The sequence below is a fragment of the Vidua macroura genome, chromosome 14 (assembly GCF_024509145.1).
Source record: "Vidua macroura isolate BioBank_ID:100142 chromosome 14, ASM2450914v1, whole genome shotgun sequence".
In the NCBI taxonomy this organism is placed as follows: domain Eukaryota; kingdom Metazoa; phylum Chordata; class Aves; order Passeriformes; family Viduidae; genus Vidua; species Vidua macroura.
This window is the reverse complement of record NC_071584.1, coordinates 4,133,518-4,160,376: the sequence shown is the minus strand read 5'-3', so window position 1 is coordinate 4,160,376 and position 26,859 is coordinate 4,133,518. Positions and strand designations below refer to the sequence as shown.

General features: G+C 55.7%; 1 protein-coding gene across 1 annotated transcript; it reads right to left on the bottom strand.

The window, feature by feature from the left end:
- Positions 1-1,257: 1,257 nt before the first annotated feature.
- LOC128814232 (Krueppel-like factor 5) lies at positions 1,258-26,859 on the bottom strand. The gene is made up of 5 exons (XM_053989860.1): positions 26,645-26,859; positions 15,648-15,695; positions 10,991-11,894; positions 8,157-8,216; positions 1,258-4,343 (listed from the first exon to the last, which is right to left on the bottom strand). The coding sequence occupies exons 1-5, from the start codon at positions 26,786-26,788 to the stop codon at positions 4,165-4,167; spliced, it is 1,335 nt and encodes a 444-aa protein (XP_053845835.1). The 5' UTR covers positions 26,789-26,859; the 3' UTR covers positions 1,258-4,164.

Genomic DNA, 26,859 nt, shown 5'->3' with positions numbered 1-26,859 from the left:
GAGCAGCCCACATCTGCCTGGGAGATGTCGGGACAGCAAAGTTCAAAATTAAAGCCACCCTCAAAGTCACTGCCAGGCTGGAGGGGCATCTCCAAGGCCCTTCCAGATCCCCAGGGAAGCTGGGCTGGGTTTTCTCCCTCCACATGCCAGCAAACCTTGGGCACAGGGTGGCACTGAGCAGAACTTTCACTGTCCTGTGGGACCTTCCAGCTTCTCCCTCTGGACCCGGGGAGCAGAGGAAGGATGGAGCCTCCCCCAGGGAGTTTCCCATCCCCACCTTCCCTCCATGTGTTTTCCAGGTCCTGGCATCAGCATCGCTTCCTTCTGAATTCCAAGGAGAAAGCTGAGGGGAGTCTCCCGTTGGTGCTGTCACCTCCTGGCTGTGCCCTGTGAGACCGTGTGGCCTCCTCCAGGCTTCCCCCAGGATCTCACCCCTCCCTCTCCCTCCTGCTTCCCTTCCCGTCCTTGACCAGAGGGATCTTGGCATTCCTGGAGCTTTAACAGCCCGGCAGGAACAGTCTGTGCATCGGCCCGGCTTTTACAGCCCTTGCTTCACCAACGGCACAAACAAGGCCAGGAAGGGCACGGTCACAGGGGGACACTGCAGGGAGGGAGAGCCATGGTGTGGGAAAGGGAGAAGGGCTTCTTGGGATCCTGCTCTGCTGAGACCCTGCTGAGGGGTGAGCCTGAACTTTCATCTCTGCTCTGAGCCCTGTCCCAGATTTGCACTGCTCAAGGAGGAGGTTCCAGGGAGGAGATGGCCCAAAGGGACCTCAGCCAGGTCTGACACCTCTCCAGTGGGGCCCTCTCTGGGCTGGGGTTTTCCCCACTTTGGGAGGACACTTCAGGTTCCCAAGTAATCAGGCACCCTCTAAACCTCCCTGACATCCCCAAGATTCACTGTCCTGGTGACTTCACCAGGAACAGCCTGGTGGCACAGCCCAGGGCACAGCGGTGTCCCCAGGGACAGGAGGGGGTCACGGAATGTTCAGGTGTCTTGTCCCTCTCCCCCTTCTGGCTCTGCTCCAGCTCCTTCCAGGATCTGTGGATGCCCATTTCCTTTCTCAGGATAAAGAATGGGAGCACATAAAGGTGAGGGGATCAAAAGAAAGGGTTGTGTCCCCCCTGTCCCTTCACATGGCACTGGGACAACTCCAGGCTGACACTGTCCATGGATCCTTCTCTGCCTGGACACCCATTTCCCCAATAAAAAAGCTTTATTTCCCCCTTTCCTTATGCCAGGAAAGGCAGGGGGTGAAGGCAAGTAAAGCTGTTGGAGCAGGAAGGACCAGAAGCCAGACAAGGTCTGCAGGTGATAAAATTTTATTACAAAATAGGAGATGGATCAATATTCCTGGGGGAGTTCAGTGGGGGAGAGGGGTTCTGTAACCAACACAGCATCCCAGGAAAAGATATCTTCCCCCCCACACACGTTTTCCAGGTCCCAATTTCTTCCTCATTGTGTTCATCTTGGATAATAAAGGATCACCTGGAAGAACCCATGAAGTCACACAGCACTTTTGGCCTATTTACAGCAATTTTCTCCCCGTTATCAGAGATGAGGCACCCACATTCCAGCATTTGATCCACTCCTTGCAAAGCTTTTCCAAAATGTCCCAGGGGACCGGAGATGGAGAGACCTTCATTTGTCATGACTGTCACGTGGCTACAGCAGCACCACTCCCCTTTCCCCAGATTTCTGCCCCAAAAACAGCTGCCCTTGGCCCAGAACTGTCCACTCTGTCCATTGAAAAATAAACTAATAAAAGCTGAGGATTTGCTGTGGTTTTCATTTTTAAAAACAAAAAATTGTTGCATAGAGAAGCATTTGAATGTCAGGAGTTTGCATACAGAGCAGTGGGTGGGTGCTAAAACACTTCTGCCCCTCATCAAATGAAAACAAATATTTATATATTTATATATTTACACACACAGAGACCAGGGGAGGACAAGCAGAGGCTGTAGGGAAAAAGATTCCCAAGATAAGCAGGAAAATTATGTCCAATTCCCCTCGGATTTCAAGCTGCCTGTCGGTAGGTTTGGCTTTGTACTGGTTTTAGCAAACTGGTTTTGGGCTCCATCGGCATCACAGGGTGGGGAAGGAGGGGAATTAGGGATGGGAAGAGGAGGTTTCCTTCTCCAAAGGCAAAGGGGGGTGAAAAGACCCCTCTGAGAAGGCCATGGGGGGTGCTGATGGTGACACACGTGGGGACCCTGTGCCTTAGGATTTGGCTCCTGCCCTGGGGAGGTCCAACCACAAGAGATGCCCCAAAAAACCATCTTGGAGTGTGGAGGTTGGTGCTGATGGCTGGAAAACTGTTCCCACTGTTGGGAATGGAATCCAGTAATTCCATGGCCTTTCCCCCTCTGCATTCCCACCTTCCCTGGTGGCACGGGAGGCTCCTGGCTGAGGAGCCACAGGGAAGAGCCACCGCAGAGCTGGACCATCATCCATCCCAAAGCCAACAGCACACCACAGACCCCAAATCCTTCCTGCCCTCCTCTGCTGTCAAACAGACCAACGGGATTGGCTCTGTTTATCCACGGAAAAGGCCAAGCAGCAACCCAGCACTGGCTCTGGCAACAGCAGAGAGGAGTGGCCTCCAAATTCCAGCCGACCATGCCATGGTCCAGCCTGTCCCTTCATCCCACACATCAACCCGTGAGTTATCCAAGGAGAAACAAGAGAGGAGGAGGAGGGTGTGGAACAAATCAATATTCTGCTGGACACAGCAGACCCATTATTTGTTCCTGATTTATTTACAGTGCTCACAGCTGGTCTTGGAAGTGGCTCTTGTTGTGCCCAAATTGAACCCCAGGAAGGCTTTGGAGAACAGGGATGTGCATCCCACGGGATGGGGGAAAGAGCTTGGGAGCTGGAGGTGGTGAACCTGTGAGGTAGTCATGTGATTCCACTCTGAACAGCAGGATTTATTGGAATTTGTTTCCAAGATGCTTTTTTCCCTGTTTGTTTTTTTTTTTTTTTTCCATCTGATGGAATGGCAACAGCACAGGCCTGGTGGGACCAGCAGCCACCGAGTCCTTGTGGGATTCTGGAGAAGGGCACCACTGGTGGATTCTGGGACACCAGACCTTCAGCAGAGTCTCTTTTGCTGTCCCCTGGGGGGCTTCAAACCCACGCTGGTCCTCCCAGAGACATCCAAAGTCCAAATTCCTCTTGGAAGCAGAAATGCTTAGGACACAACCATAAAAACCTGGCAAGGCAGGGCAGGTGCTCACAGTCCCAAGCTGGCTGCCAGGATGGGCTCAGTGGAACACAGGTGACACTTTTGTCACCTGCTTTTCTGCTGCCCCTTGTTTGAAGGGTGAGTTTGTCATAGGTTTGTTCTTCTGTGCCCCCACAGAGACTGGGATTGTCACCGCCAACAGTCCTGGGCACAGCTCCTGTTCTGGCATGGCACGGGTGCCACATCCATGGTCACACCATGGGGGACAGGGTCACATCCATGGTCACACCCTGGCACTGGTGCCACATCCATGGCCATGCCATGGGGGACAGTGCCACATCCATGGTCACACTATGGCACGGGTGCTACATCCATGGCTATGCCATGGGGGACAGTGTCATATCCATGGTCACACCATGGGGGACAGTGTCATACACATGGCCATGCCATGGGACAGGTGCCACATCCATGGTCACACCATGGCACCAGTGCCAAACCCATGGTCGCACCATGGGACAAGGTGCCACATCTGTGGTCACACAGTGTCACATCCATGACTATGCCATGGGACCGTCCAAGAGAGTCCAAGTGAGAGCTGTCGCAGCCAAGTTGACACATCCTCCTGGGCCTCACCAAAGGGGCAAAACCCATCCCAAAAGGCCTTGAGACACCAAGTTGCTCCTGAGTGACAAATAAATATCAGGATTGCCAGAAGAAAGCCCTTGGGCATCCAAGCTCCAGTGCCCCAGTGCCACCAGGAGCCTCGTCAGGAGATCAGTCTGCAGTCAGGGCTCGTTTGAAGTGAGCTGGGTGGGTTCCAGTCTCTCGTAAAGCCAGACAGCATCGGGGCCAGGCTGGCAGGGCTCTCCTGCCGCCTCGCTGATGGCGGCGTGGGGTCGTTCCTATGTACAGGCTCTTCCCTGGGACAAGGGAAGAGTTTGAGCTGCTCTCGGACAAGTGGGAAGGGAGGCAGCTCCTAATTCTGGTGCCTCTTCATGTGCAGGGCCAGGTGGTCAGAGCGGGAGAAGCAGCGGCCACACGCCAGGCACTTGAAGGGCTTGGCCCCCGTGTGCTTGCGGTAGTGCCGGGTGAGCTCGTCCGAGCGGGCGAAGCGCCAGTCACAGCCTTCCCACGTGCACTTGTAGGGCTTCTCGCCTGCCCAGGGGACAGCCACAGGTCACACGTGTGCCCAGCCCCCCAAAACCCCCCCCTGGCCTCTGGAGATGCCCCCCATCAGTGGCACTGCCAGGGCTCCCCAGTGTGCACAGCCCAGAGCCACTGAGGGAGCATGGGCTGAGCTGCGCCACACAGGTCTTGTCCCTCTTCACCCCCTGCCCAGCCTCCCAAAAACACCCCCAAGCCTCTGGGAGACACCCAAACTCCTTGGCACTGCCAGGGCTCCCCAGGGCACACAGCCCAGCGCCACCGAGGGACTGAGCTGCACCAGCCAGGTCCTGTCCCTCTGCACCCCCTCCCACTTTGCTTTCTAGTGCTTTTCAAGTTCCTGCTGGATTTTGGAGCCTTTCTGGCTAAAAAGAACTTGTGAATTAGGCTGGGTTTTTTTAAATAAATATCCAAAAATTCCTAAGGAAGCTGTGAGTGGTGGGAGGCACCAGGAGGAAGACAGGGCTCTAAATCTAAATTTTAATCTGAAAAATCTAAATTGTTTTTCAAAAACCATCATCCAATGTTGGTGGCTGCCCGATCCCTGGAGGTGCTCAAGGACAGGTTGGATGGGGTTTGGAGCAACCTGGTCGACTGGAAGATGTCCCTAAAGGATAAGACAGCCTTTAAAGACCCCTCCCAAAGCCAAACCATTCCAGGATTCCATGACCTAATGCTCCACACCTCCGAGTTCCCCTGCCAGCAGCTCTGTACACAACCTATTGTGTTTCCCTCAGCGCATTCAGGTGATGTCATCCCCGTGCCCTCTCCCCCTCCCTCCCAAACACACCCATTCCCAACCGAAATCCATTCAACCAGGCACCTTCCCAGCCAGCTGGGGACTGAGCTGGAAAAGCCCGCGTCCGCTTCCAGCCAGGCCACGGTGCTGAACCCTGGCTGCAGCCCTGTCCCCACGCAGGGTGTGGTGCTCTCAAATATTAGAGCTGCTCTTAACAGCCTGAACAGGCAGGCAGAGTTCAGGGAATGTGCTGACATTCCCGACCTCAAATATTTACCCTTTCCGGGGCCAACTGCCGGGCGCAGCGGCGCGGGAGCGCACGTCCGCACGCAGCACGCGTGCACGGGCATGTGTGCCCTGCCCTGCCGTGCTTCCAGGGATTCCTTCATTCCCAACCTTCCAGGGAGACCTTCCCATGCTTCCAGGGAGCCCTTCCTCCCATAGGCTGCTCCATGGAACCAGGGAATCCTGGAACAGCTCAGCTTGGAAAGGACCACAAAGCACTTTGTGTTCCACCCTGCCCAGACCAGCTTCCACCAACTTCCAGGGATTCCATCAACTTCTAGGGATTCCTTCCTCTCTGTGCTCCCAGGGAGCCCTTCCTCCCACAGGCTGCTCCACAGAGCCAGGGAATCCTGGAATGCCTTGTCTTGGAAGGGACTTTAAAGCCCATTTTCTCCAGAGCAGGTTCCACTAGACCGTGCTCCACCTTCCACTAGATCCAAGTCCTATCCAACCTGGCCTTGAATAATTCCAGGGCTGGGAATGCCACATGTGGCCAGGGAAGTGAAATCAGGCACAGCAAGGTCTCCAGTGCCTTGCCTGCAGTGGATAAAACACAAAAACATGGATACATGAACCTGGAGGAGGCAGAGCAGCACGAGCACATCCTGCTCCTCCAAAAACCTCTGGATGCTGCCCCATGGGAAAGGGAGAGGGATTTTTATGGCTCAGGTAAACATAGTGCTTGCAGAGGATTTACAAGGAGTTGGTGGAGGTTTTATGGGACTTGGGATGTGCCAAGACAAAGGTAGGATTTTCCCAAAGGAGGATTTGCCCCAAGGTAGGATTTTCCCAAAAGAAGGATTTTCCCAAAAGAAGGATTTGCCCCAAGGCAGGTTTTTCCCAAAGGCATGATTTTCCCAAAATTAGGATTTTGCCCCAAAATAGGATTTTCCCAAAGGCAGGATTTGTCCCTTGCAGCCCAGACATTGTCCTCTCCAGGTCACCTGGCTGGGTCAAGCCCACCGATCCCTTTGCTTTCAAACAATGCCAGGTCGATGTCCAGGACAGAAGCTCAAGGTTTCCCATTGTCCCGGGCTCCCCATTGTCCCCGGAGCTGGCTGCCTCTCCCAGGACAGCAAGGCAGGGCGGGCTCAAACAAAGGATCCGAGGTGGCATTCCTGGCCCGGGGGTTTATGTTTAACCTCACAATGGTACCCAGGAAATGAATGGTGGCTCCAGCAGAGGAAAACACCCAGCCATGGCAACGGGAAACCACAAGGAAAGAGCTCCCAGACCAGGGACTTCTCAGGCAGGGAATGGGAGAAGGGACATTTTTAACCCTTTGGGTGATGGAGCTGAGGCAGGATTTGGGGTGAGCTCTTGCAGCTCTGGTGAGGACTTCAGCAAGGCTAAGGCCTCCAAAGCAAAACACGAGGCTTAAAAGCATTGGATGCAGAGATCCTGGGCCAGGACTGTAGGATGGTTCTAGATTGGAGTCCCTGCTTTTTGCTCATCCCACGCCACCACCAGTTGTCCTGACTCCTCAGCTCACACCCTCCCTCACCTCTCCACCCTTCCCTCTAACAGCAGGGAAAGGAAAGGAGGGAAAGCCACTTGGATTTCCTGCATAATTACTGGGAAACCTGGAAAAACCACTGAGTTTTCCTGGATTTCAAACTCACCCAAGTTTTACATTTTATGTGTGATAGGTAAGGAGGTGCCCAACTCATGGATCCTATCCTGGGCACAGAGCTCCCAACAGACAGGATAAGAGATATTTAATTTAATTCAATTTCAAAGCCCTGATTCCAGACTGTGATAAACCCCTATCAGCACCCAGCTCTGGGACAATATCCATCCTGTTCCTGTTTTTCCACCCCTTCCGTGCTGTTTTCCAGCCCCCTCATCCCCAGCCCCTGACAAAGAAACATCATGGCTTACGCACAAAGTGAAATTCTTTGTTTGAAGGGTTGATAAGGGGAGGGAGGAACGGAGCCAAGAGCAAGAAGCAATTCCCAGCCGCAGAACGGGGTTTGGTCGTTGTTCATAAAAAAGAGAAGTGAACTCTGGGCCTGGCTTAATTGCTCTCAGTAAAGATCAGCCCTCCTATAAAAGAGATTTATGAGGGCACTGATGGTTCCTGGACTACCTGGGGATCTGATAATGTTTCAGGTATAATAAATGTCTTAATGAGGGCGCCGGGGCTTGAATGCAGAGTGTCACGGAGCTGGGATCAGCCCAGGGGAGCTGTGCTGGAGCTGCTCCGAGCTCGGGTCCCTGCCTGCACCGTGGCACCCTCAGGAGCAGGGGCACAGCCCAGCCCCTCATGGACTGGGAGCCCTTCCCCATGTGGGTTCAGAGGGAGTGGAACTCAGGGAGACACGAGGGGTTCCTCCCTCTCCCTGGGAGCCCTGGGGTGGGGTTTGACACAGAAGAGATGCCCTGGTCTCCTCAGAGATCCTAAACGTGCAGCACAGGCCTTAGGCAGCCTTCCTGTAGGATCAGCAGGATCAGCCTCGGGCAGGATTTGGGACATGCCAAGGGAAGAGCTCAGAGTGACAAAAAAATCAAAGAATCAAAGAACAGATCAGGTTGGGAGGGACTTTAAAGCCCATCTTGCACCACATCCCAGGCTGCTCCAAGTCCCAATGTCCAGCCTGGCCTTGGACACTGACAGGGATCCAGGGGCAGCCACAACTGCTCTGGGCAGCATTGGCCCCCCCACTCCAGGGCCTGCCCACCCTCCCAGGGAACAATTCCTTCCCAATATCCCATCTAACCTTGCCCTTTTTGGGGGGGGTTGGTACCTGAGGCTGGCAGCATTTCCTGGAGCTGCTTACCTGTGTGAGTCCTCTGATGTGCCTTCAGGTGGGAGCTCTTGGTGTAAACCTTTGAGCAACCTGCAAGGACAGAAAAAAGCACAATTTCCCTGTGAGAAAGGGGCCGTTGCTCAAACAAACTGATGTTTGGGGGGAGGGACAGAACTGGGCCACGCAAATAAGCCTGGCTTGGGCTCAGCACTAACTAAGGAGTGTTTGCTCTTAGGCAGGCAGACTTTAACACCTTCTCCTGCCACCCATGGCAATTGTACTGGGAATTAGGGAGGGGACAGTCAAGCACACAGGTTCAAACCCCCCTTCCACCACCAGGATGAAAAGACTTGATTCCCCCACGTTTCTGGCTCTGTGCTGCCCTGTCTCCACTCATAGCTGATATGACTTTGCAAGGCTGGGTTTTGTAACAGTCCTGGCCCAGCAGACGTGGTACCAATGTTCCAGGAAGCAGGAAACAGCCAGGCACAGTCACAACTTGGCTTCCAGGTCCCAGAGCAGAGCCAGGGGGAAGTGTTTTCACAAGACCAGCATGAACAGGTTTCATCAAAGACAGGGTTTAACAGAAACACCATGACTGGGGAACAGTTCCAACAGAAGGTATCTCAAAAGGAGTCAGTTTAACTCCTCTGAAGTTTAAGTTGGATAAAGCTTAAGGAAGCCTCTGCTGCCCTTTCTGGCCCTGCTGCTTTGTGTTTTGATGAGGACATTCAAATATGAATTTGAATTTTTATGACCTGCACAAGCAGCATGGAGATATTTTTAATCCCAGTGTTCCCAGAGGAGCCTCCTGCTCCGGATCAGCCCTTGGTCCTGTCCTGCTCAGGAGGGGCAGGAGCTGCTTTTCTCCTCCTTGGCAGGAGGGACAAGGGCTGGTGGCCCCATTCAGTTTTGCTTCTGGTGCTCTGAAGCTTTAGCAGCCCCTCACATTTGGAAGAGAGATCATGGAATCAAGGCAGGGTTTGGGTTGGAAGAGAGCTCAAAGCTCTTCCCATCCCACCCCTGCCATGGGCAGGGACACCTTCCACTGTCTCAGGCTGCTCCAAGCCCAGTGTCCAACCTGGCCTTGGGCACTGCCAAGGAACCAGGGGCAGCCACAGCTGCTCTGGGCACCCTGTGCCAGGGCCTCAAACCCTCCCAGGGAACAATTCTTAATTCCCAATATCCCATCCATTCCTGTCCTCTGGCAGTGGGAGCCATTCCCTGTGTCCTGTCCTTTCATGCCCTGTCCCCAGTCCCTCTCCAGCTCTCCTCGAGCCCCTTCAGGCCCTGGAAGGTTCTGGATGGGGGCTTTTACCAACAGGTCTCACATCTGGTTCCAGGTGTGAAGTCTCCAAGCCCCCCTCACCTCCTCAGAAAGAGCAGGTTGGTCAGAATTCCTTGCCATTATTCCTGACTGGAGCCACCTCCAGCTGAACCTTTGAGGGAGGGATCACATGGGCCCCTGCTCCATCTCTGCATGTACAGACCCAGCACTTATTCAGCACAGATCGGGGTAATTTTTTTTTTTTTTACCACAGACCAAAAACCAGCTAAAACCAGCTTGGTCTTGGTGCAAATCCTGCAGCATGAGCCTCTGAGCAGTCAGACACGAGGAGTGTGTCTCAGGTCTAATCCCAACTTTCATGTCCTCACCACAACCAGCAGAAGGTAAAAAATTCAGCACAAGCCATCAACCACTGACAGCTTCTGGCTCAGAAAGTCCCTGATCCACAGGATGCCAGAGAGTGGGAAGGTGTAAGCACAGAAAGATTGCTCTCAACCTGCCCTGCTCTTATGCAGCTCCTGGCATCACGGCCGGAGACAGGATCTGGAGCAGGCAGAGCCTCTGGGCTGGCCTCCAGCCACTCCCATGCCAGGGAAAGGGTCACTAAATCTCACTGAGGCAGTTAGGAAGTGACTTTCCCCATTCACACACCCCCAGGGAAAAACTGTTTGCTAATCCACAGCTGGTCAGCCCAGGAAGTGGGAGGTGTGTCCTGGCTCCTGGAGTGGCCATTTCCAAGCCCTCAGATGGCTCTCACTGGGATCTCTCAATGGGATTTGCTTCCCTGGTGTGTGCCACAGAATCCCAGACTGGTTTGGGTTGGAAGGAAAGCTCATCCAAGTTCCAACCCCTGCCATGGGCAGGGACACCTTCCACTATCCCAGGCTGCTCCAAGCCCCATCCAGCCTGGCCTTGGATACTTTCAGGGATCCAGGGGCAGCCACAGCTGCTCTGGGGTAGGATCCCCCGCTTGAGGGCTTGGAGCAAACTGGGATGGTGGGATGTGTCCCTGTCTATGGCAGGAGGTGGGATGACATGGCCTTTAAACATCCCTTCCAACCCAAACCACTCCATGATTGCCCTTCCACAGCTGCAGCACATGGAGCCATGGAAGGAAGGCACAGGGATGTTCAGCTCGTTGTCTCTTTGGAAGATCAGAACTCTCAGAGAGAGTCCAGCAGGGCTCCTGGGGGGAATTCCTTGCTGGTTTTCCACCCACTGTGAGAGAGAGGGAAAGGAAATGGGAATGGGAATGGGAATGGCAGAGTGGCTTCAGTGGCTGCTCGGGGTTGGGAAGGACCAGAGCAAAGCAACAACTCAGGAGCAGATTCCCAGGAGCAGATTGCCAGGAGCCTCCCTGGCTTAGGAGCATTGCTGAGTCGCTTTTGCCAGAGTGTAAAGGGAGAGGGAAGGGGAAAAAACAGGAACCACACCATGCTGGTGGGATCAACCCCTTCTATTCCTTCCCACTTCCCTGGGGCTCCATCCACAGCTTCATCCCAAAAGGATCTCAGATTATCCTCCCTGGAGGCTCCTACCTATCCTCAGAGACCCCCAAAGTCCCCCGTGAGCACACCTGGGTAGTCACAGTGGTGGATCCTCCTCTTCTCCAGCTCGGGGTTGTTGCGCCGGTTGTACTTGGGGGGCTGCATCACAATGTGCCCCTGGGAGAGGCCCCCAACGCCGTTGGGCACTGGGGGCATCTGGGACGACTGGACCAGCTTCAGTCCAAAAGTGGCTTCATAGGACGGCGGAGGAGAGATGGTGTTGATGAGCTCAGGCTGGTTCTCGGGGCTGCCAGGCTGCGAGTTGGGGGGCGAGGGGGGCAGAGTCACCCCCGGGGCGGGGTAGAACTGCCCGGAGATGTTCCCGAAGCTCCCCTGTCCCTGGGCCACGTGTGGGTACTGCTTGAGGGGCCCTGCTGGCTGCACAGGTCTGTGTGCCACACTGGCCACAGAGCCTGTGGACATGGTGACCCCGCTGAGGCAGCTGATGGCCGTGGTGCTGCTGGAGGAGGACACCAGGGTGGGAATGTCAGCACCGGCAGCGCCCAGGGGCAGCTGGAAGAGCTGGGATTGCTGCGGGTGGGTGGACAGCGGGATCTCTGTGGGCATCTCCTGCTTGATGAAGATGTTGTTCACCGCCACCGACTGGGGCATGCTGAACACACTGGTGAAGTCAGGCAGGGTCTGCGTGGGACCGGAGGAGGACGAGCAGGGCTGGGAGAAGCCGGTGCCGGGCTCGGATTTGATCTGCGGGAAGGGGGCCATGGGTCTGGGGGGCCGGTAGAGCCCCGTGCGCAGGTGGGTGGTGTCGGGCAGGATGACGTTGATGTTCACGCTGTAGGGCGCCGAGCTGGGCTTCTCCGTGGAGAAGAACTCATCCACCACCGAGGCGCTCTCCCGGCGGTACTTCTTGTCCGGGAGCATCGGCACAGGCGGCACCTCACTGGACAGGTACTTGTCCATCTCCGAGCGTGCCTGCGGCAGAAACACGGACACACGAGCTGGAAAAGGTGACCTTGACAGCCAGCGGGGGGAGGCCAAGGTCCAACGGGGATTTGAGCGAGCAGGAAATGGAGGGAGCAGTGGTGACGGCCCAGGAACCTGAGCTGAGGTGATTTAGCTCCGGGTCTGACTCAGCCAGGCTCCCCACGGCTGAATCAGCGTCCTCTGCCCCACTTTCCCACTCCCTATCTCCCTGATAACACCGGGCAGGTGGGAGAGGATGCGGGTAGGACAGAAATCAAACCTGATAAAGGGAAGCAAGCTTTGGGTGCAAAGCTTTGGCCACACAAGCAGCAGGATGGAGAAATAGGAATGGGATTAATCCAGCCAGGATCACACCTCAGGCAGGTTGGATTTGCAGCCCACCTCAGACATGCTGGCTCTGTCTCCTTTAAACTCAGCAGCCTGAGGAGTGTTTTATCCTGGGACAGTCTCTTTAATGAACGGAGGAATTCTAGGACAGTATATTTAATTAATTGGGAATAGTTTGGGCCTAGAAATCTAAGTGATGTTGCCAGTAAGTCAGTGTGTTCTGAGCCTGAAATGGGAACAGCTCCTGCCTTCCCGCCTCACCTGGGCAGTGACTCAGCCCTGGCCTAACCTTTCGCTTAGTTCTGGTTTTACAGAGCTGTTTTTACAAGCCTGGTTCCTCCAAGCTACCAGAACCTCTGGCTCTGGCTCCTTCCCCTCCTGGTTCCTGCCTGCTGGGGCATCTCACTGGATCCAGGCCCAACAATCCAGCACCCTGATGGAGCAATCCTCGAGGAAATTCATCCTGTGGCACTGGGTGACTCAGATTCTGCTCACTGAGCTTGCAGATCCCAGCACTAAAGCTCTCATGCAGCGCTCCAGCCCTTCATTGCGTGGTTCTCCAAGTGTCAAAGCCCTCATTCCCATGGAGAGCAGCTGGAAAAGGACCAGGTTTCCCTGGCAGAGCCCGGAGCGCACTCCAGGAGCGGGAGCTGAGCTCAGCCCACGCCCTGAACCGAGGTTTCCAGCCCTGAACTGTGTCACCGCGATGCCAGGGGCCAAAGTCAGCCCTGCTGCCTCCTCAGGGCTCTTGACAAAGCTGGGTGGGAGCCAAGAGATTGCCTTGTGCTTTACAGGGAAAGGATCACGGAGCTTCCAGCTCATTCAGAGAGCCTTTGCACCTCTGGGTGCCGTGCTAGCAACACATGGCTGAGCTGGCTGTCACCCAGGCACGGGGACAGCCACAAATCCACCCTGGGCCACTCGGGAAGGAGCTCAGGGAGGCCGGGCTGGGAAGGGCCACGCTGTGTGTACACAGCCTGCTGGGAATCCTGCAGAACTGGGGAATTGTCACGTGTGGAAAGGACCTCTAAGGGCATCAACCATGACATGTCTGTCCTCGTCAAACATGGAAGTGCTGGAAGTTCCTGTCCTGGTTAAAGGAAGCTCAAAAGTCCTCCTGGAGAAGGAACCTTGGCTCAGGCAGAGCCTAAAGCTACTTGTGGAGTCATGGGATACCCCAAGTTGGAAGGGATCCACAAGGATCATCCAGTTCAGCCCCTGGTCCTGCACAGGACACCCCAACAACCTCACCCTGACTGACCAAACATTCCTGGAGCTCTATGCCCATTCCCTAGGGAGCCGGGTCAGTGCCCAGCACCCTCTGGACAAGGAACCTTTCCCTGATATCCACCCTGGCACAGCTCCAGCCATTCCTTGGGTCCTGCCCCTGGTGGCTGCCCTCCCTCTTTACCCCGAGGCATCAGCAGGGAAGGGAAGGGACTCGGAGAGCTGCAGCTCCATTCCATCCCCATGGAGAGCTCCAGCCCCTCCCTGCTCCTCGCTGGGCAGGTTCCTCCCTGGGGAGAGTCATGGCACAGCCTTGGAGCCCAGCCCTGGGCACTCCTGGCACTGGGCTGGCACGGGCCAGGTTCCCTTGGGAATCAGCTCGCCCCGGGCAGCTCGGGATGCCACACATTCCTGAGCCATGAACGGCCCCACTTGGCAGGAGCAGGGGCAGGGCAAGTGCTGGGTGCATTTTCCTTCACACTTCCCTTATCTCTGGCATTTCACTTTCTTACCTCCAGTTCCCAAGGGAAGGTCCTTCTGCCGCAGGGTAGAAATGGGGAAAGGTGTGGAGCTCAGAGGGCCTTTCCAAACTAAAGGATTCCATGGAGGACCCAAATTTCCATGGAGGGTGATGCCTCAGGTTTTAGCTTTTCTATTTTTCAGATTCTGTGCTGCTTTAGTGTGTGGGTCTGGGCTTCATATTATGGGATGGTGAGCTCTCTTCACAGAGTAGGGAGACAAAACAATTCCTTCTCCAGCTGTGGACCAAGGACAAATGATCCAAATCTCAGGCCCAAGAGCACAAACAACATGGGCTGAAGAGAGAAAAACAAGCAGGATGGGACTTCATGGGCTGGAGCTGGAATTGGGCAATGAACTCCAACGTGCAAATGGAGCAGAACTGATCACAGTGAGAGCCCCCGGGAGCGGTCATGCATTTTGTGACCATTTTGGTTCATCTTGGGTGCAGCCCTGGCTGGGCTCTGGTGCTGCCCAAGGTGGATCCATTGAGGAGATCCTTTGAATAAATCTCTGCTTTATTCTTTAGCTCCATCCAGCCTCTGCTCTAGGGCAGCCTTCACAAGGCATCAAGAGCCCAAATTTCCATGGAGGGCCCTTGTTTGGCATCACCCAACCTCCCTTCCTCCAGAACCACCCCTCCCTGCAGAGCCAGTTTTTTCCTGGTCTTTCCATTAAAAAACCACAGTAATCCCCCTTCAGGCTCCTGGAGAAAGGGTTGGTAAGGACAACAGTGGCTGCCACCAGGCAGGAGGACACCATCCCTGCTCCACTGCTCTGTGTGTGTGCAGGACCTGGACAACAACAACCCCAGCCCATGGAATGCCCCACCGTGCCACAGTTCCGCAGGAATCCCAAGCACCAGCGTCCCTCCCACAGGGACAAACAGGAACTTTTTGTTTGTGGCTCAGAATCACCTGGAAAACTCTGCCCGGCCGGGTGCTGGCACCTCTGACCCCAAAGCACTTCCCAGCCCCTTCCCCAGCCCGATCCAGAGGCTGAGGGAGCTGGGAAGGGGCTCAGCCTGGAGCAAAGGAGGCTCAGGGGGGCCCTTGTGGCTCTACACAACTCCTGCCAGGAGGGAACAGCCGGGGGGGTCGGGCTCTGCTCCAGGGAACAGGGACAGGAGGAGAGGGAACGGCCCCAGGCTGGGCCAGGGGAGGGGCAGGGTGGAGAGTGGGAAAATCTTGCCCAAAAAGGATTGTCCAGCCCTGGCTGGAGTCCCCATTGCTGGAGGGATTTAACAGCCATGTGGATGTGACATTTCGGGACATGGGTCAGTGGTGGCCTTGGCAGTGCTGAGGAATGGTTGGACCTGATGGTCTCAGAGGGCTTCTCCAAATTAAACAATTCCGTGATCCTACAAAGTCCTCAGCTCAGATCAGCACAGCTGAGGTGACCAAGTGCCACTCAGGCACTCGGGTGCTCCTGGCTGTCACTCCTGTCACTGCCTGTGGGGACACACAGGCCAAGGAGGTGACAGTGACACACTGACACAGGGGACTGGCAGAGAGGGAGGGACGTGTCCCAGCTGGAAGGGGGGATGGAAGGAGGGAGTGGGAATGGGGACTGGGGAATGTCCCAGCTCTGTCTCTTGGGGACTCCTGTGTTTCCTCTTCCCACCAGGAGCAGGAGGATGCAGGGGAAGGAATGAGGGAAGCCACTCACCTCCAGGATGAGCGGTGGCATCCGCTGGTCCATCCTCATGGGGTGCAGCTGTGGGAGGCAGGGCTGGGTTACTGGGGGTCCTCCTTGGCTTGGCCACCCCAAAGACCCCCCCAGATTCCCCTGGTGAAGGAGGGCAGCACCCCCCAGAGCCTCCTACAGCCTCCCAGAGCCCCCAGAGCTCCAGGTGTTCCCCCTGCCAGTGGTGTCTCCTCCCACCCCACACCCCCTGCCATGGAAGGAGCTGGTGGTTGCCCACCATGGGTTGGTGGTTGCCTGCCATGGCTGGAGCCTGTTCAAGGGAGGCCACTTTGGAAAGAAGGGTCAAACAGGAAGTACCGAGCTCTCCCGAGGAGACTGAGGCACGGCACCCTAAATCCCTTTATCATCCCCACACAGTGTGCTCACAAATGTCCTGCACCTCGCCGTTCTCCTGCATCCGCCTCTCCCAGATTCCCACAGAGGGCTGAGGGCTCTTCCCAGATCCCTCAGGCCCAGATCCTTTCTCCAAGGGCAGTGTTCCAAATAGGCCACAGCCCTCCAGCACCAAGAAGAGGGGAAGAGATCTGGGATTCCTCCAAGTCCCAAAGCAGTATTTAGGAGGCTCCTGCGGGCTCGCTCTCATTCCACATGGTTCTCCTGCTCACTTCCAGGAGAATCTCAGATCTCAGAGTTGGAGACCCCACATCCTCTACCTGTCCCCCTCCCATGGGACAGCAGTGACGTGCAATGCTCAGCCCATCCCCTCCTCCAGGAATGAGACGTTTCCTGGCTCTTTTGGGGCAGGACTGAACTTATCCCGCACACAGGGTGCTCAGCTCATCCACACAGTGCACGGGATGTGAGCTGATGGCAAAAGGCCTCAGAGCCTTGCATATGAAGAGCAACCAGGTTTTCAGAGGGATCACGGGCCCAGTTTCCCTCACAGTCATGGCCAGGCCATCCCTGCCATCCCTGGGGACTGGGATGAGGGCAGGAGGCACCAGACAACACCGACTGCATGGCCACAGGCTCCAGCAGCCACCACAGAGTCAGGGAGCAGCAGCTCAGGGCAAAGAGGAAACACCAACAAACCTTCTGGGAGGTCAGAGGGATTGGGATTGTTCACAGAGTCCCACATTGGTTTGAGCAAGAAGGGACATCAAAGCTCATCCCATTCCACTGTCCCAGGGCGCTCCAAGCCCTGTCCAGCCCGGCCTCGGACAATTCCAGGGATCCAGGGGCAGCCACAGCTGCTCTGGGAACCTGTGCCAGGGCCTGCCCACCCTCCCAGACAGGAATTCCTTCCCAAAATCCCACCTAAACCCACTCTCTTTGATTTGCAGCCGTCTTCACGTGTCCAGGAAGGGAAAGCCAACAAGAAGCTCCTCTCACACAGCCAAAGCACTGAATTCTGGGGGGATTTTCCCCCCAAAGTCACCCAAGTTTGATCCTGGAGAAGCATCTCCTCAACTTGGCAGAGAAAGAAAACCAAAATAAAAATGAGAAGGTACAAACCAGCACTTTGTCTACTCCAGAAAGGCCACAGGACATTAGTTTGTGTCTCTGGAGCAGCAGTGTTATACTCAGCACACCCAAATCTGGTGACCAAAGTTCCCTGGAGGATGGGATAACCTCAGGAGCAGCCCCTGGGAGAGCTGCAGGATGTGAATCCCCAGCCCCAGTAAAACCAGTGGCTCAATGAAGAGAGCAATGCCATCCCACCTCTCCAGAGTGGATTTTCCAGGAGTAGGATTTTCCAGTGGTTCATATGGGTGGACATGAGCCCCTCCAGCCCTGGCAGTTCCCATAAATCCTGCAGGGGCCTGGGATTTATCCCTGGATCAGATGTCCCAGGCTGGGGGAGCTGTTATCAGCACAGAGATCGATTCAAGCAGAGTCCAACTCAAACATTTCTTGGCAGGCCCCAGATAAACCCGGATTAACCACGAGCACAGAGAGCTGGGCTGGGGCTGCCGGGCGGGGTGGGACTGGCTGTCCCCTGATTAAACACCTCCTAATCTGCAGGTGATAAATAACAAACGGCCCGGGGAGGAACATCAGATGTTGTCACCACCCGGGCAGGAGGGAAATAGGGAAATGGGTGTTTGCTAAACAGGCAGCAGCTCTGAAGGTGGCACAGGGAGGGGCTGGGGGGCACGTGGGGGTATTTCACCAGCCCTGTGCCCACTCCTGCCTGGCCAGAGCTCCCAGCCCATCTCCCAGATGGGAGATTCCCTCTCAGCTGGATGCAGGCTCCGGCTCACACCCAGCCCCCAGCGCGGTGCTGTCGCTGCTGCAAAGAACTTTGGGGACAGGGGGCAAGGAAAATGTCACCTGTGTCCATGCCAGGCAGGCAAGAGCGTCCAGAGCTGAGACCCAGCAACAGAGGGATGTGGAACTGCTGGAGTACATACAGAGGAGGCCACGGAGCTGCTCCAGGGCTGAAGCCAGGCTGGGAGAGCTGGGGGTGCTCACCTGGAGAGGAGAAGGCTCCAGGGAGAGCTCAGAGCCCCTGCCAGGGCCTGAGGGGCTCCAGGAGAGCTGGAGAGGGACTGGGGACAGGGCATGGAGGGACAGGACACAGGGAATGGCTCCCACTGCCAGAGGACAGGGATGGATGGGATATTGGGAAGTGGGAATTGTTCCCTGGGAGGGTTTGAGGCCCTGGCACAGGGTGCCCAGAGCAGCTGTGGCTGCCCCTGGATCCCTGGCAGTGTCCAAGGCCAGGCTGGACACTGGGGCTGGGAGCAGCCTGGGACAGTGGAAGGTGTTGGGCGGTCTCCACTGTCCCCCCAGCACAAACCACTCCATGACTCAATGATTCTGGGAGCTCAAGGAATGGGGGAGCAGCAGGAGGTGGCTCCAGCAGGAAGGGGGGCCTGTCCCGGGATGAGGGACCCCGGGGGCACAGGTGTGGCACAACGGCCGTGCCACAGCCCAGCCCAGGCTCCTTCTCCCTGCACCTGCATGAAACTGCAGCCTCCAAGGGAATCAGCAAACAATGGGCAGGATAATCATCAATCAACCCCCCTGGCACGGCCCTGGCAGTGCCCCTTTGCTGGCTCACTTTATAAATAGCCTGTATTTATATCCAGATTTGGTTCAATATCAGCATTTATTGTCTCCTGGTTAAATATTGACCTGGGTAAATATTTGATCCTCTGATCATTTGGGTTTGATACTGACCTGGATCGACGTTATTTTCTGTTTGTTCCTCAAGTCTCCTGGAACTCTTTGTAAAACGGGATTAGCAAAGGGACTCTTCCTTTCAAGTACCCAACGTTTGGCTGCTGTAAACAACAAAGCCTGTCCCAGATGGAATCCGAGCTCCCGTGGGAATGTGCTGGGCCCAGGGAGGCCCTGGATGGGCTCCCCTGCTTCAAGAGCTCCGAGCAATTCCAGGGTGAGGGGTTGCCCTCAGGGCATTTGTGGATTATTTGGCTTGGAAAACACCTCTGAGGTGACCAAGCCCAAGGTTTGCATCATCCACTCCAGACATTTCCCCTTTCCCTGCCAGACAAAGGATGTCAGACCCCATCCTGCCCAAAGCTGGGTGTTCAGAGCACTCCAGGATGAGGTGCTGCCCCCAAACCATTCATGGAACTTCATTCATTCTCCAGGTTTGTGTCCATGGATGGCCCAGGAGATGGGGAAGGTTATTGCAGTGCTCTTTCCGGCCCTTGTGTTGGAACTCCCTGAGCAGATGATGACTTCCCAGGAACCAGGAAGGCTGGGAATCTCCTTCCAGGCAGCCCCACTCCCAGACCTGCTGGCTGTGTTTGCAATTCCTTCCCTCCAGCAGCTGATAAAGGCTCCCTCAAAGGCAATCCACCTCAGGAATTTATCACTGCGATCATGCCACAATCCCAAAGGCCAAGGGAGCCAGGGAAAACAGCCTCATCCAACTCCAAGGTCAAGGGGCTGGAAGAGGAGCAGCTGGGAACAGCCAGGCTCCAGCAGCAAGCAGAAACCTTTCCAAAAATAAAGCCATAAAGGATTGAAAAATAACAAAACCTTGGAGACACGGCGCCCGGAGCGAGAAGGGAATGACACAGGAGCATCTCCAGATGTGAGGGTGGGGGGGTCCCATGTTGACTTTGGGGTTGATCCCCATTTTTGGGGTAGATCCCACCGAGAGCCACCTCAGCTCTGGATGGAGCTGGAAGGAAGGGATGGCCTCTCCCCTCTCCCATCGCTTCACCTGGCGTGAGGAGAACTCTCAAAGCGTGGGAAGGGAGGACATGAGGATTTAAGGGAGCTGAACCTCCACAGCTTTCAGGATATTCCCATTCCATGATTTCTGAGCTGCTCCTGCTCAGCAAAGGCTGAGGTGATGCCCCTGAAAGGCTCCAGTTCCCTGTGGCCTTTTGATGGAGGTTTTCCATCAAAGCTCCTGGAGGTCAATCTGGACTGATTCCTGGTGTGAGCTGCTACAGCCCTTTGGAGGGATTTTTTGGGAAAAATGAAATGATTTAATGTCATTTCAACTCCTGGAAGATCGAGAGGCTTGGAGCTACTCCAGCCTTAGCCAAAACACTCAAGGAACCCTGGGTTACATGGGCACAAATCAGCTCTGGATTTGGAATTAGCCAGGAGCAGGGGGCCCCTGCAGCTTCACTGCTCCTTCTGGACTCAGCTCCATCCCAGAACTGCCTCTCCCTGACTCTTGGATGCCACAATCCCCAGGACTACCTGGACAGATTTATCTACCTGTTCCTAGCCACAGGACACTGGGATTGTCTTTGAGCCTTCCAGTTCCTCCAGTTCCACATCCCTGCCCCAAGTGCTGAAGGTGCTGTGGGAGAGGCTTGGAGCTCCCAGGGATCATCCCCAGCTGGTGGGATTCACTCTGCCTCCCTCAAGCCCTGTGGCAGCTCACTCTCCTCTCCAAGGCACGTTCCCAGGGGCTGACAATGCAGTGAGTCACTGGCTGCTTGCCGGGGCTTGTGGAGCCCTCCTGGCATCCAGATCCCATCAAAGAGGCCACAAATCCTACTCTTCCCAGGAGAACCACCGGGCAGACCCCAGGCAGGTGTCACGGGCAGAGAGCAAATCCCCCCATCCCTGTGGCCCCAGCTTCCTCCCAGAACAGTTGGGAAAACAAAACAAGCCCTGAGGCAGCCTTCAAACCCTTCCTCAAAGCCTGAACATCTCCAGGCCAAGGAGATCTTGCTGAAACAGGGACTGAGGGGGACATGGCAGCAGGTCCACTCCTGCCACGTGTCCTGTGCTATTTCATGGAATCATGGAATGGTTTTGGTTGGAAGAGACCTCAACCATCACCTCATTCTGTCACAAGCAGGGACTCTGTGCTTCTGGTGTGATCCTGGGAGCAGAAATATGGAGTCTCCTCCAGATCCAGGGCCTTCCACCCAAACCCTCCCTTTCCACAGCTTCCCTGTGTATAAAGGAATCCCCAGCTGCTGTTAATTAAGGGAAGCTGATTATGGCACAGGCCAATAACAGCTCCCAGGAGAAGGCTCCGAGCCCTGGAGAAGCTCCAGCAGGAGCATTTGAGAGCCTGGGCAGTGCCAGCCCTGGGAAATACAAGGACTGGGACATTCCTGGCATCCTCGAGGGGATGGCAAACCCCAAATTAATGGATTTGAGTTCCTCCCACACCACAGAACCACAAAACCCCCAAATATTGGAAGCTGCCCAGAACAAAACGTTCTGAAGTGTTTTGGATGAGCAGCTGGGGAGATGCCCTGATTTTCCCAACAAATCTGGGGCTTTTCCACAGCTTAGAGAACATCAAACCTGCCCATTGTGAGGGATTTTAATATATCCAGCCATTCCTGGGTTTAGCTCCCTGAAATATCCCTGAGGAGCAGCAAAATTACGCTTTTGTAGAGACAATATTAAAGTATTTGGAGTAAATAAATACACAAGAAAAAACCCATGGATGGATGGCCTGGAGAACATCCACGTCCTCTGGCCTCTCCATGATGGGTTCAGATCCATGAGATAAATCACCTCAGGTGTGAGGGATCTGATAAGGGATGGGTAATACCTTGCTTTTTGGGATGAACCTGTGCTTTCAGAGCAGCTACACTGGGATGAATTCCTTGTCGTTCCTTTCTCCTGCTTGCATGGGGAATCCTACAAAGAGCCAGTTCCTGAAATGCATTTTAATACTCACAAATCCTGCTCTGGGTGGGAACTTGAAGGTCCCTCCCCATCACACTGAAAACAATAATTTTCCAAGAATTCTCGCAGCATTTCTGAACTCACTGAAAGATTCTTTGTATGAGTTTCAAGCCGAGCTCGAACGGGGCTGAAGTTCTTTGATGTGGTAAACAGCCCATGGGGTTTTTTTTGGAGGGTTTTCATGCTAGCTCAAGTTATGAGAACATCTGAATTGTAAACACGAGTTCTCCAATCCCCAGAGCCCGGCCGGACCCGGTGACTGCGGGAATTCGCCAATGGAGCACGAGGAAAGCAAACACTGTAATCGAGCTCCCGAGACGCTCGTAAGTGCGATTATTTGCAGTGGATGGGTTGGATAAAAGAACTCACTGAAGCAGGGAAGGAGAACAAAACAGCGCCGGGAGGTGACCGAACAGGTTTGAGAGGGGGAAAACTCCCAGGCGGTGATGCACGGGCCAGAAATGCATTCCCCAAAGCCCGGGCAGCAAGTTCAGGTGACGGGGTTTGCTTCCCGCACAGCGCTCGGGAGGAGCCGTAGAGGGAAATCCAGAGCGCCGCGCTCATTGCCTCCTTTTGCAGCTTTCCAAAAAGGAAAAAAAACACCAACCCACCGGCGTTTTTCCAGCTAATCCAAGCGGATGGCAGGGTGCAGGGAGGAGGACGAGCACGGCACACCTGGAATCCTCGTCCCCTTCCCTCGCTCCCCCCTTCCCGGGCAGAACAATCAGCCTTTGTCCCAGCGGGACAGAGCCGTGCTCAAAGCTCGGCCGAGCAGTTCCACGGAGCTGCCCTATCCTGCTGCTCCTTCCATCCTGCTCCTCGCTCCCTCCTGCACCCACCTGGGGAACTCGGCGAGGTTCGGGGCCTCCAGAAAAATCAAACAACGAATATTGTGGATGAACCCCCCGCATGTGTCGGGTTTAGGCTCAGTGGTTTGACCCAGAGCTTCCTGCAGGCTCTGGAGCTGCTCTGCCGTGGGACCAACCCCTGGCACACCCCTTGGCCTGGGGACTCTCCTGAGGGTCTTCCTGAAAAATTAGAGGGATAAATGGATCCTTTCTGGGAATCTGTCCCAGTTCCCTGTGGTCCTGCAGACACCTGCAGGCACAGGCTGGGATCCACGGGCCGGGATCAGCTGATCCCAAAGCAAAACAGAGGGAAGGATCCCTCCCTCTGGAGATGCCTCATGCAAGGCTCCACCAGCACTCAAACCCATCCTCGTGCCAGAGGGATCAGGTTTTTCCATTCTTCCTTGGCAAGATTTAACTTCCCATCTCTCCCACCCCATTCCTGCACGCTCTGGAGTCTGCCCAGGCTGCCAGCACCCTTTGGAAATGGATTTTGCACACTTCCATGGAATTTCTGAACCCTTCTTCAAAGCCAGGAGGATCCCCAAGGGAGGAAATTCTCTCCAGGTATCTCATTCCAGGTCCAGAGCAAAATTCCAAAGCAGCCATCTCCCCTTTCCCTGAAGAAAAGCCAAATTTATTCCCTGCCTGCAGCTCCTGAGATTCCAAGGAAATGAATCATGCCCTGGGAGCTGTGCTGGGCACTCCAACATCTCTCCTAAAAAGTAAAGGAGCTTTATTTATGGAAGGCAGAACTCTTCTGGCCCTGACCAGGACCCATCACCCTGGTTCCAAGGCACTGGAGCACCAAGAAGCAGGAAAAGCCATCCCTGCTCCAAGGGACAGCCACCCTCAAGCCACCACAGCCACATTCATGACAAGGATGCAGCAAAGGAGGTGCAGGATGTGGCACAGGGACAGGGCAGGATTGAAACAGCTCCTGACAGCTGGAGCATTCCTACAGATGCTGCCTCCAGCTTCTCCTGTGATCCAGGAGCAAAATCCCTGCCAAGACTAAGTCAGAGGAACACCACAGCCCTTGCACCCTGTTCCACAGCTCTTCCACACTGCTGGAAGGGTCTGGCAGTGCCATTCTCAGCACTGAGGAGGTGAAGTGCCAGGAAAAGCTCTGGGAACAGCACTTTCCTCATCCCTTCTGATGTGTCCAAGCACCCCCCAGATGCTGGAGATGTTTTATTCCTCCTGAGTCCCCCCAGCCCAGAGTGAGCCAAGGACAGGGAAGTGCCTGTGGGGCAGGAACTGGGATCAGGGGACACAAAGGGAACCCTTTGCTGCTGTTCCTCAGCCTGCAGCCAAGGAAAATCCCTTTCCACACTCATCACTGTCTTCCTTATTTCCCACCACAGCCTCAGCCCCACTGGGAGCTCACCAGCCCCATCACAACTGCCCCGGGGCCCGGCACAGGCAGGAAGGGGTTAAACCAAGGGACAGGGTCAGGGGTTTGTCCTTCTGTCTCTTCCCAGCAGCTCCTGCCCTCTCCCAACAGCCCCGGAGCCTCCAACACCAGAATTCCCAGCTGGAGCCACAGAGACAGGAATTGCCTTCCCAAACCTCCAGGGACAGTGGGTGGCAGAGCCACCTCCCCACAGCCACAGGGGAGCCTGGAGGAGCCAATTCCTGCCCTGTCCCTCCAGGCCCCGGGTGATCCCGGGATGCTTCCCCAGCCCCAGGTGCCCAGAAATGCTGTGGCAGCCAGGTGGGAGCAAGGATAAATCCCCCAGGCCCCTCACTCATCCAGGAGACCTGACAGCCACACAAAGGGATCAGCTCCTCCTCTCCTGAAATGTTCCCTGGAGGTGCCTTTAATATTATTATTATTATTATTATTATTATTATTATTATTATTATTATTATTATTATTATTATTATTCCCTCCAGCATCAACCACTGATTTAAAGAGGAAAATGCTTTTTCTGGCTGATCTGTCTCATATCAGGAAGAAAAAGTCCTTTCCTCTCACTCTCACAAGCCCTTTTCCCTCCTCTTTTGTCTGGTTTGATTTTTTTTTTTTTTTTTTTTTGGTTGGAAAAGCCAAGGAAAGGGAAAATTTGATTGGAAATTCCACAAAGACTTTCTTTTCGCCTGAGTCCAATCCAATAAAACTTTCAACAGCAAAGAGCTCCCACCTGAAAAGCAATTTTAGGGGGATATATGGCAGTGGGACTTTGAAACCACAGGGATAATTTGCCCCTGCCCTCTTCCCAAGCTCGGGCAGCCAGAGCAGAGGGAATTGCCCCGAGCTGGAGCCTGACAGCCTTTGGCACCAGCCTTGTCAAGCTGATAAAAACCCTCTGGAGCAAAGGCTTCCAGCTGCTCCAGCCTCCAGGCATGGCTTCCACAGCACCACAGCCTCTGGAACTTGTTGGGAGAAAGGGGCCAGGGCATGGAAACTCCAGCCCGGGGGCTGTGGGGTCCAACCCGGGGCTCTTGGGGTGTCCCAGCACAGCCCTGCTCCCTGCCTGGGTTTGGGGATCCACAGGATCTGCTCAGCTCCACAGCCACTGTCCCAGGATCCCACTGCCCAGAAAGGGACACAGGAGGGTCAGTGGCAAAGGGTGACACCTCCAAGGCCACCCCTCAGCTGCCACCACCCCAGAGCAAAGTGGGACCAAACTGGGAGGAGAAACCACCTTTCCCTTGGAAGCGCAGCAGGGATGGGGTGGGGTGAAGGTGTCTCCAGCCATGGGTGTCCCCAGCCATGGGTGTCCCCATGAAGGGGACAAGAGGTGGCTCAGGGCCAGCCATGGCCGTGGCCATACTGCTCCATCCCACCCGGAGGGAAAAAGGCAAGAAGCAAAGCTCACCCTCCCCCAGCCTGTTTTGGGGGGTTTGGAGGGAGCTGACAGCTCTTCCCCCCGGACAGGCCCAGGGACAGTCCCCAGCCTTCCAAGAGCCACCACCCAGCTCTGATCCAGGTGATCCCCAAAGCTCCACGGAGGAGCAGGAACCCCACAGGGGAGGGAGGAACGGCTCCCCTGTTTGACCCCACACCCACAAGCACCGCTGAGAGCCCCTGTGGATCCCAGATCTCCAGGAAACCCAGGGATGGAGACACGGCCTCCACCTCCCTCTGCGGGACACAGGCCCAAAATGGCCCTTGGCGCACTGCTGACGTGGGGAGCAGCGCAGGGTAGTGGGCACACGGCCCTGCCCTGGCTGGTGCCACCCACACTGGGGTGGCCTCCCGGGGGTCTCTCTCCAGGGGAGCACAAGCAGGGCAGGGGTCCCTGCGTGGCCCTGGAGCCGGGCCCGGAGCGCTCCTGTCCCGATCAAAATGGCGCTGGGGCCATGGGCTTGGGGTTAATCATTACCCCGGGCACCCCGCGCCCCACGGAGCGGGAAAAGGGGAAACCTCGGCTCCAGGGTGCAGCCGGGCCTGCCTCACCCTCCTTCCCAGCAGGAAGAGTGGCCTGGAGGCTCTTCCTTGCTGGTGGGACACGGAGCCTGGTCCCCCCCATGGGGTGGGCAGCAGGGCGCAGCAGAGGGGTGGGCCTGCAGGAACATCCCAAAGCTTTATCCAGGTCTTCATCAGGGGGGAATGCTGCCAGGGAATCTCAAGGAGCATTCCTTCCCCGCCGCAGTGGCAGAAAAGTACAGAGAATAAAATGAAATGGAAAATAAGGTCCCGTGTCCCGTCCAGCACACGCAGGCACAGCAATCCAGATCCCAAAACCTTTCCCAGTGGGAGAGCCCCTGGACACCCCCTGACCTGCCAACCCCAGGGGACAGGGATTGGACCCTGGAGTGGGAGCAGAGCCCACACAGATGCTGGGGAGTTTTGAAGGCAGACGGGAGGCAAAAAACCCAAACCAAAATTCCCAAACGAAACCCAACACGCCCAGGAGAAAACCCAGCGGAGGGGGAAGCGGGAGCCGACAGAGCCACGGAGGTGTCGCAGCAACGATGGGAAAAACAAAGCAGAATTCCACCCAAATCCACAGGTTTTGGGGAGGCTCCGCACACCTGAGCGGGCGGGAGCGGCCCCTTCCCAACGCTTACCTGCGCCAGGTCGGGAGGGGTCTCCAGGGGCCGGGAGGGGGCTTTGATGTCCTCAAAGACCGGGGTGTCCTCGCTGGGGTCCCCGGACATGCTGACGGGTTTGAGCGGTGCCAACACCGCGGCGTCCACCAGCCCGCTGCTCATCCCCCCGCGCCCCGCACAGGGACGGGCCCGGGCCGGGAAACAGGGAAAAAGGGGAAAAAGGGGGAGAAACA

What these genes read in the sequence shown, in the direction of transcription:
- LOC128814232 (XM_053989860.1), bottom strand. Translation starts at nt 26,788, where the DNA reads ATGAGCAGCGGGCTGGTGGACGCCGCGGTGTTGGCACCGCTCAAACCC. An exon ending in CCCCTCCCGACCTGGCGCAG is followed by an intron (nt 15,696 to 26,644) that starts GTAAGCGTTGGG and finishes TGCCTCCCACAG; the next exon opens with CTGCACCCCATGAGGATGGA. An exon ending in TGCCACCGCTCATCCTGGAG is followed by an intron (nt 11,895 to 15,647) that starts GTGAGTGGCTTC and finishes TTTCTGCCGCAG; the next exon opens with GCACGCTCGGAGATGGACAA.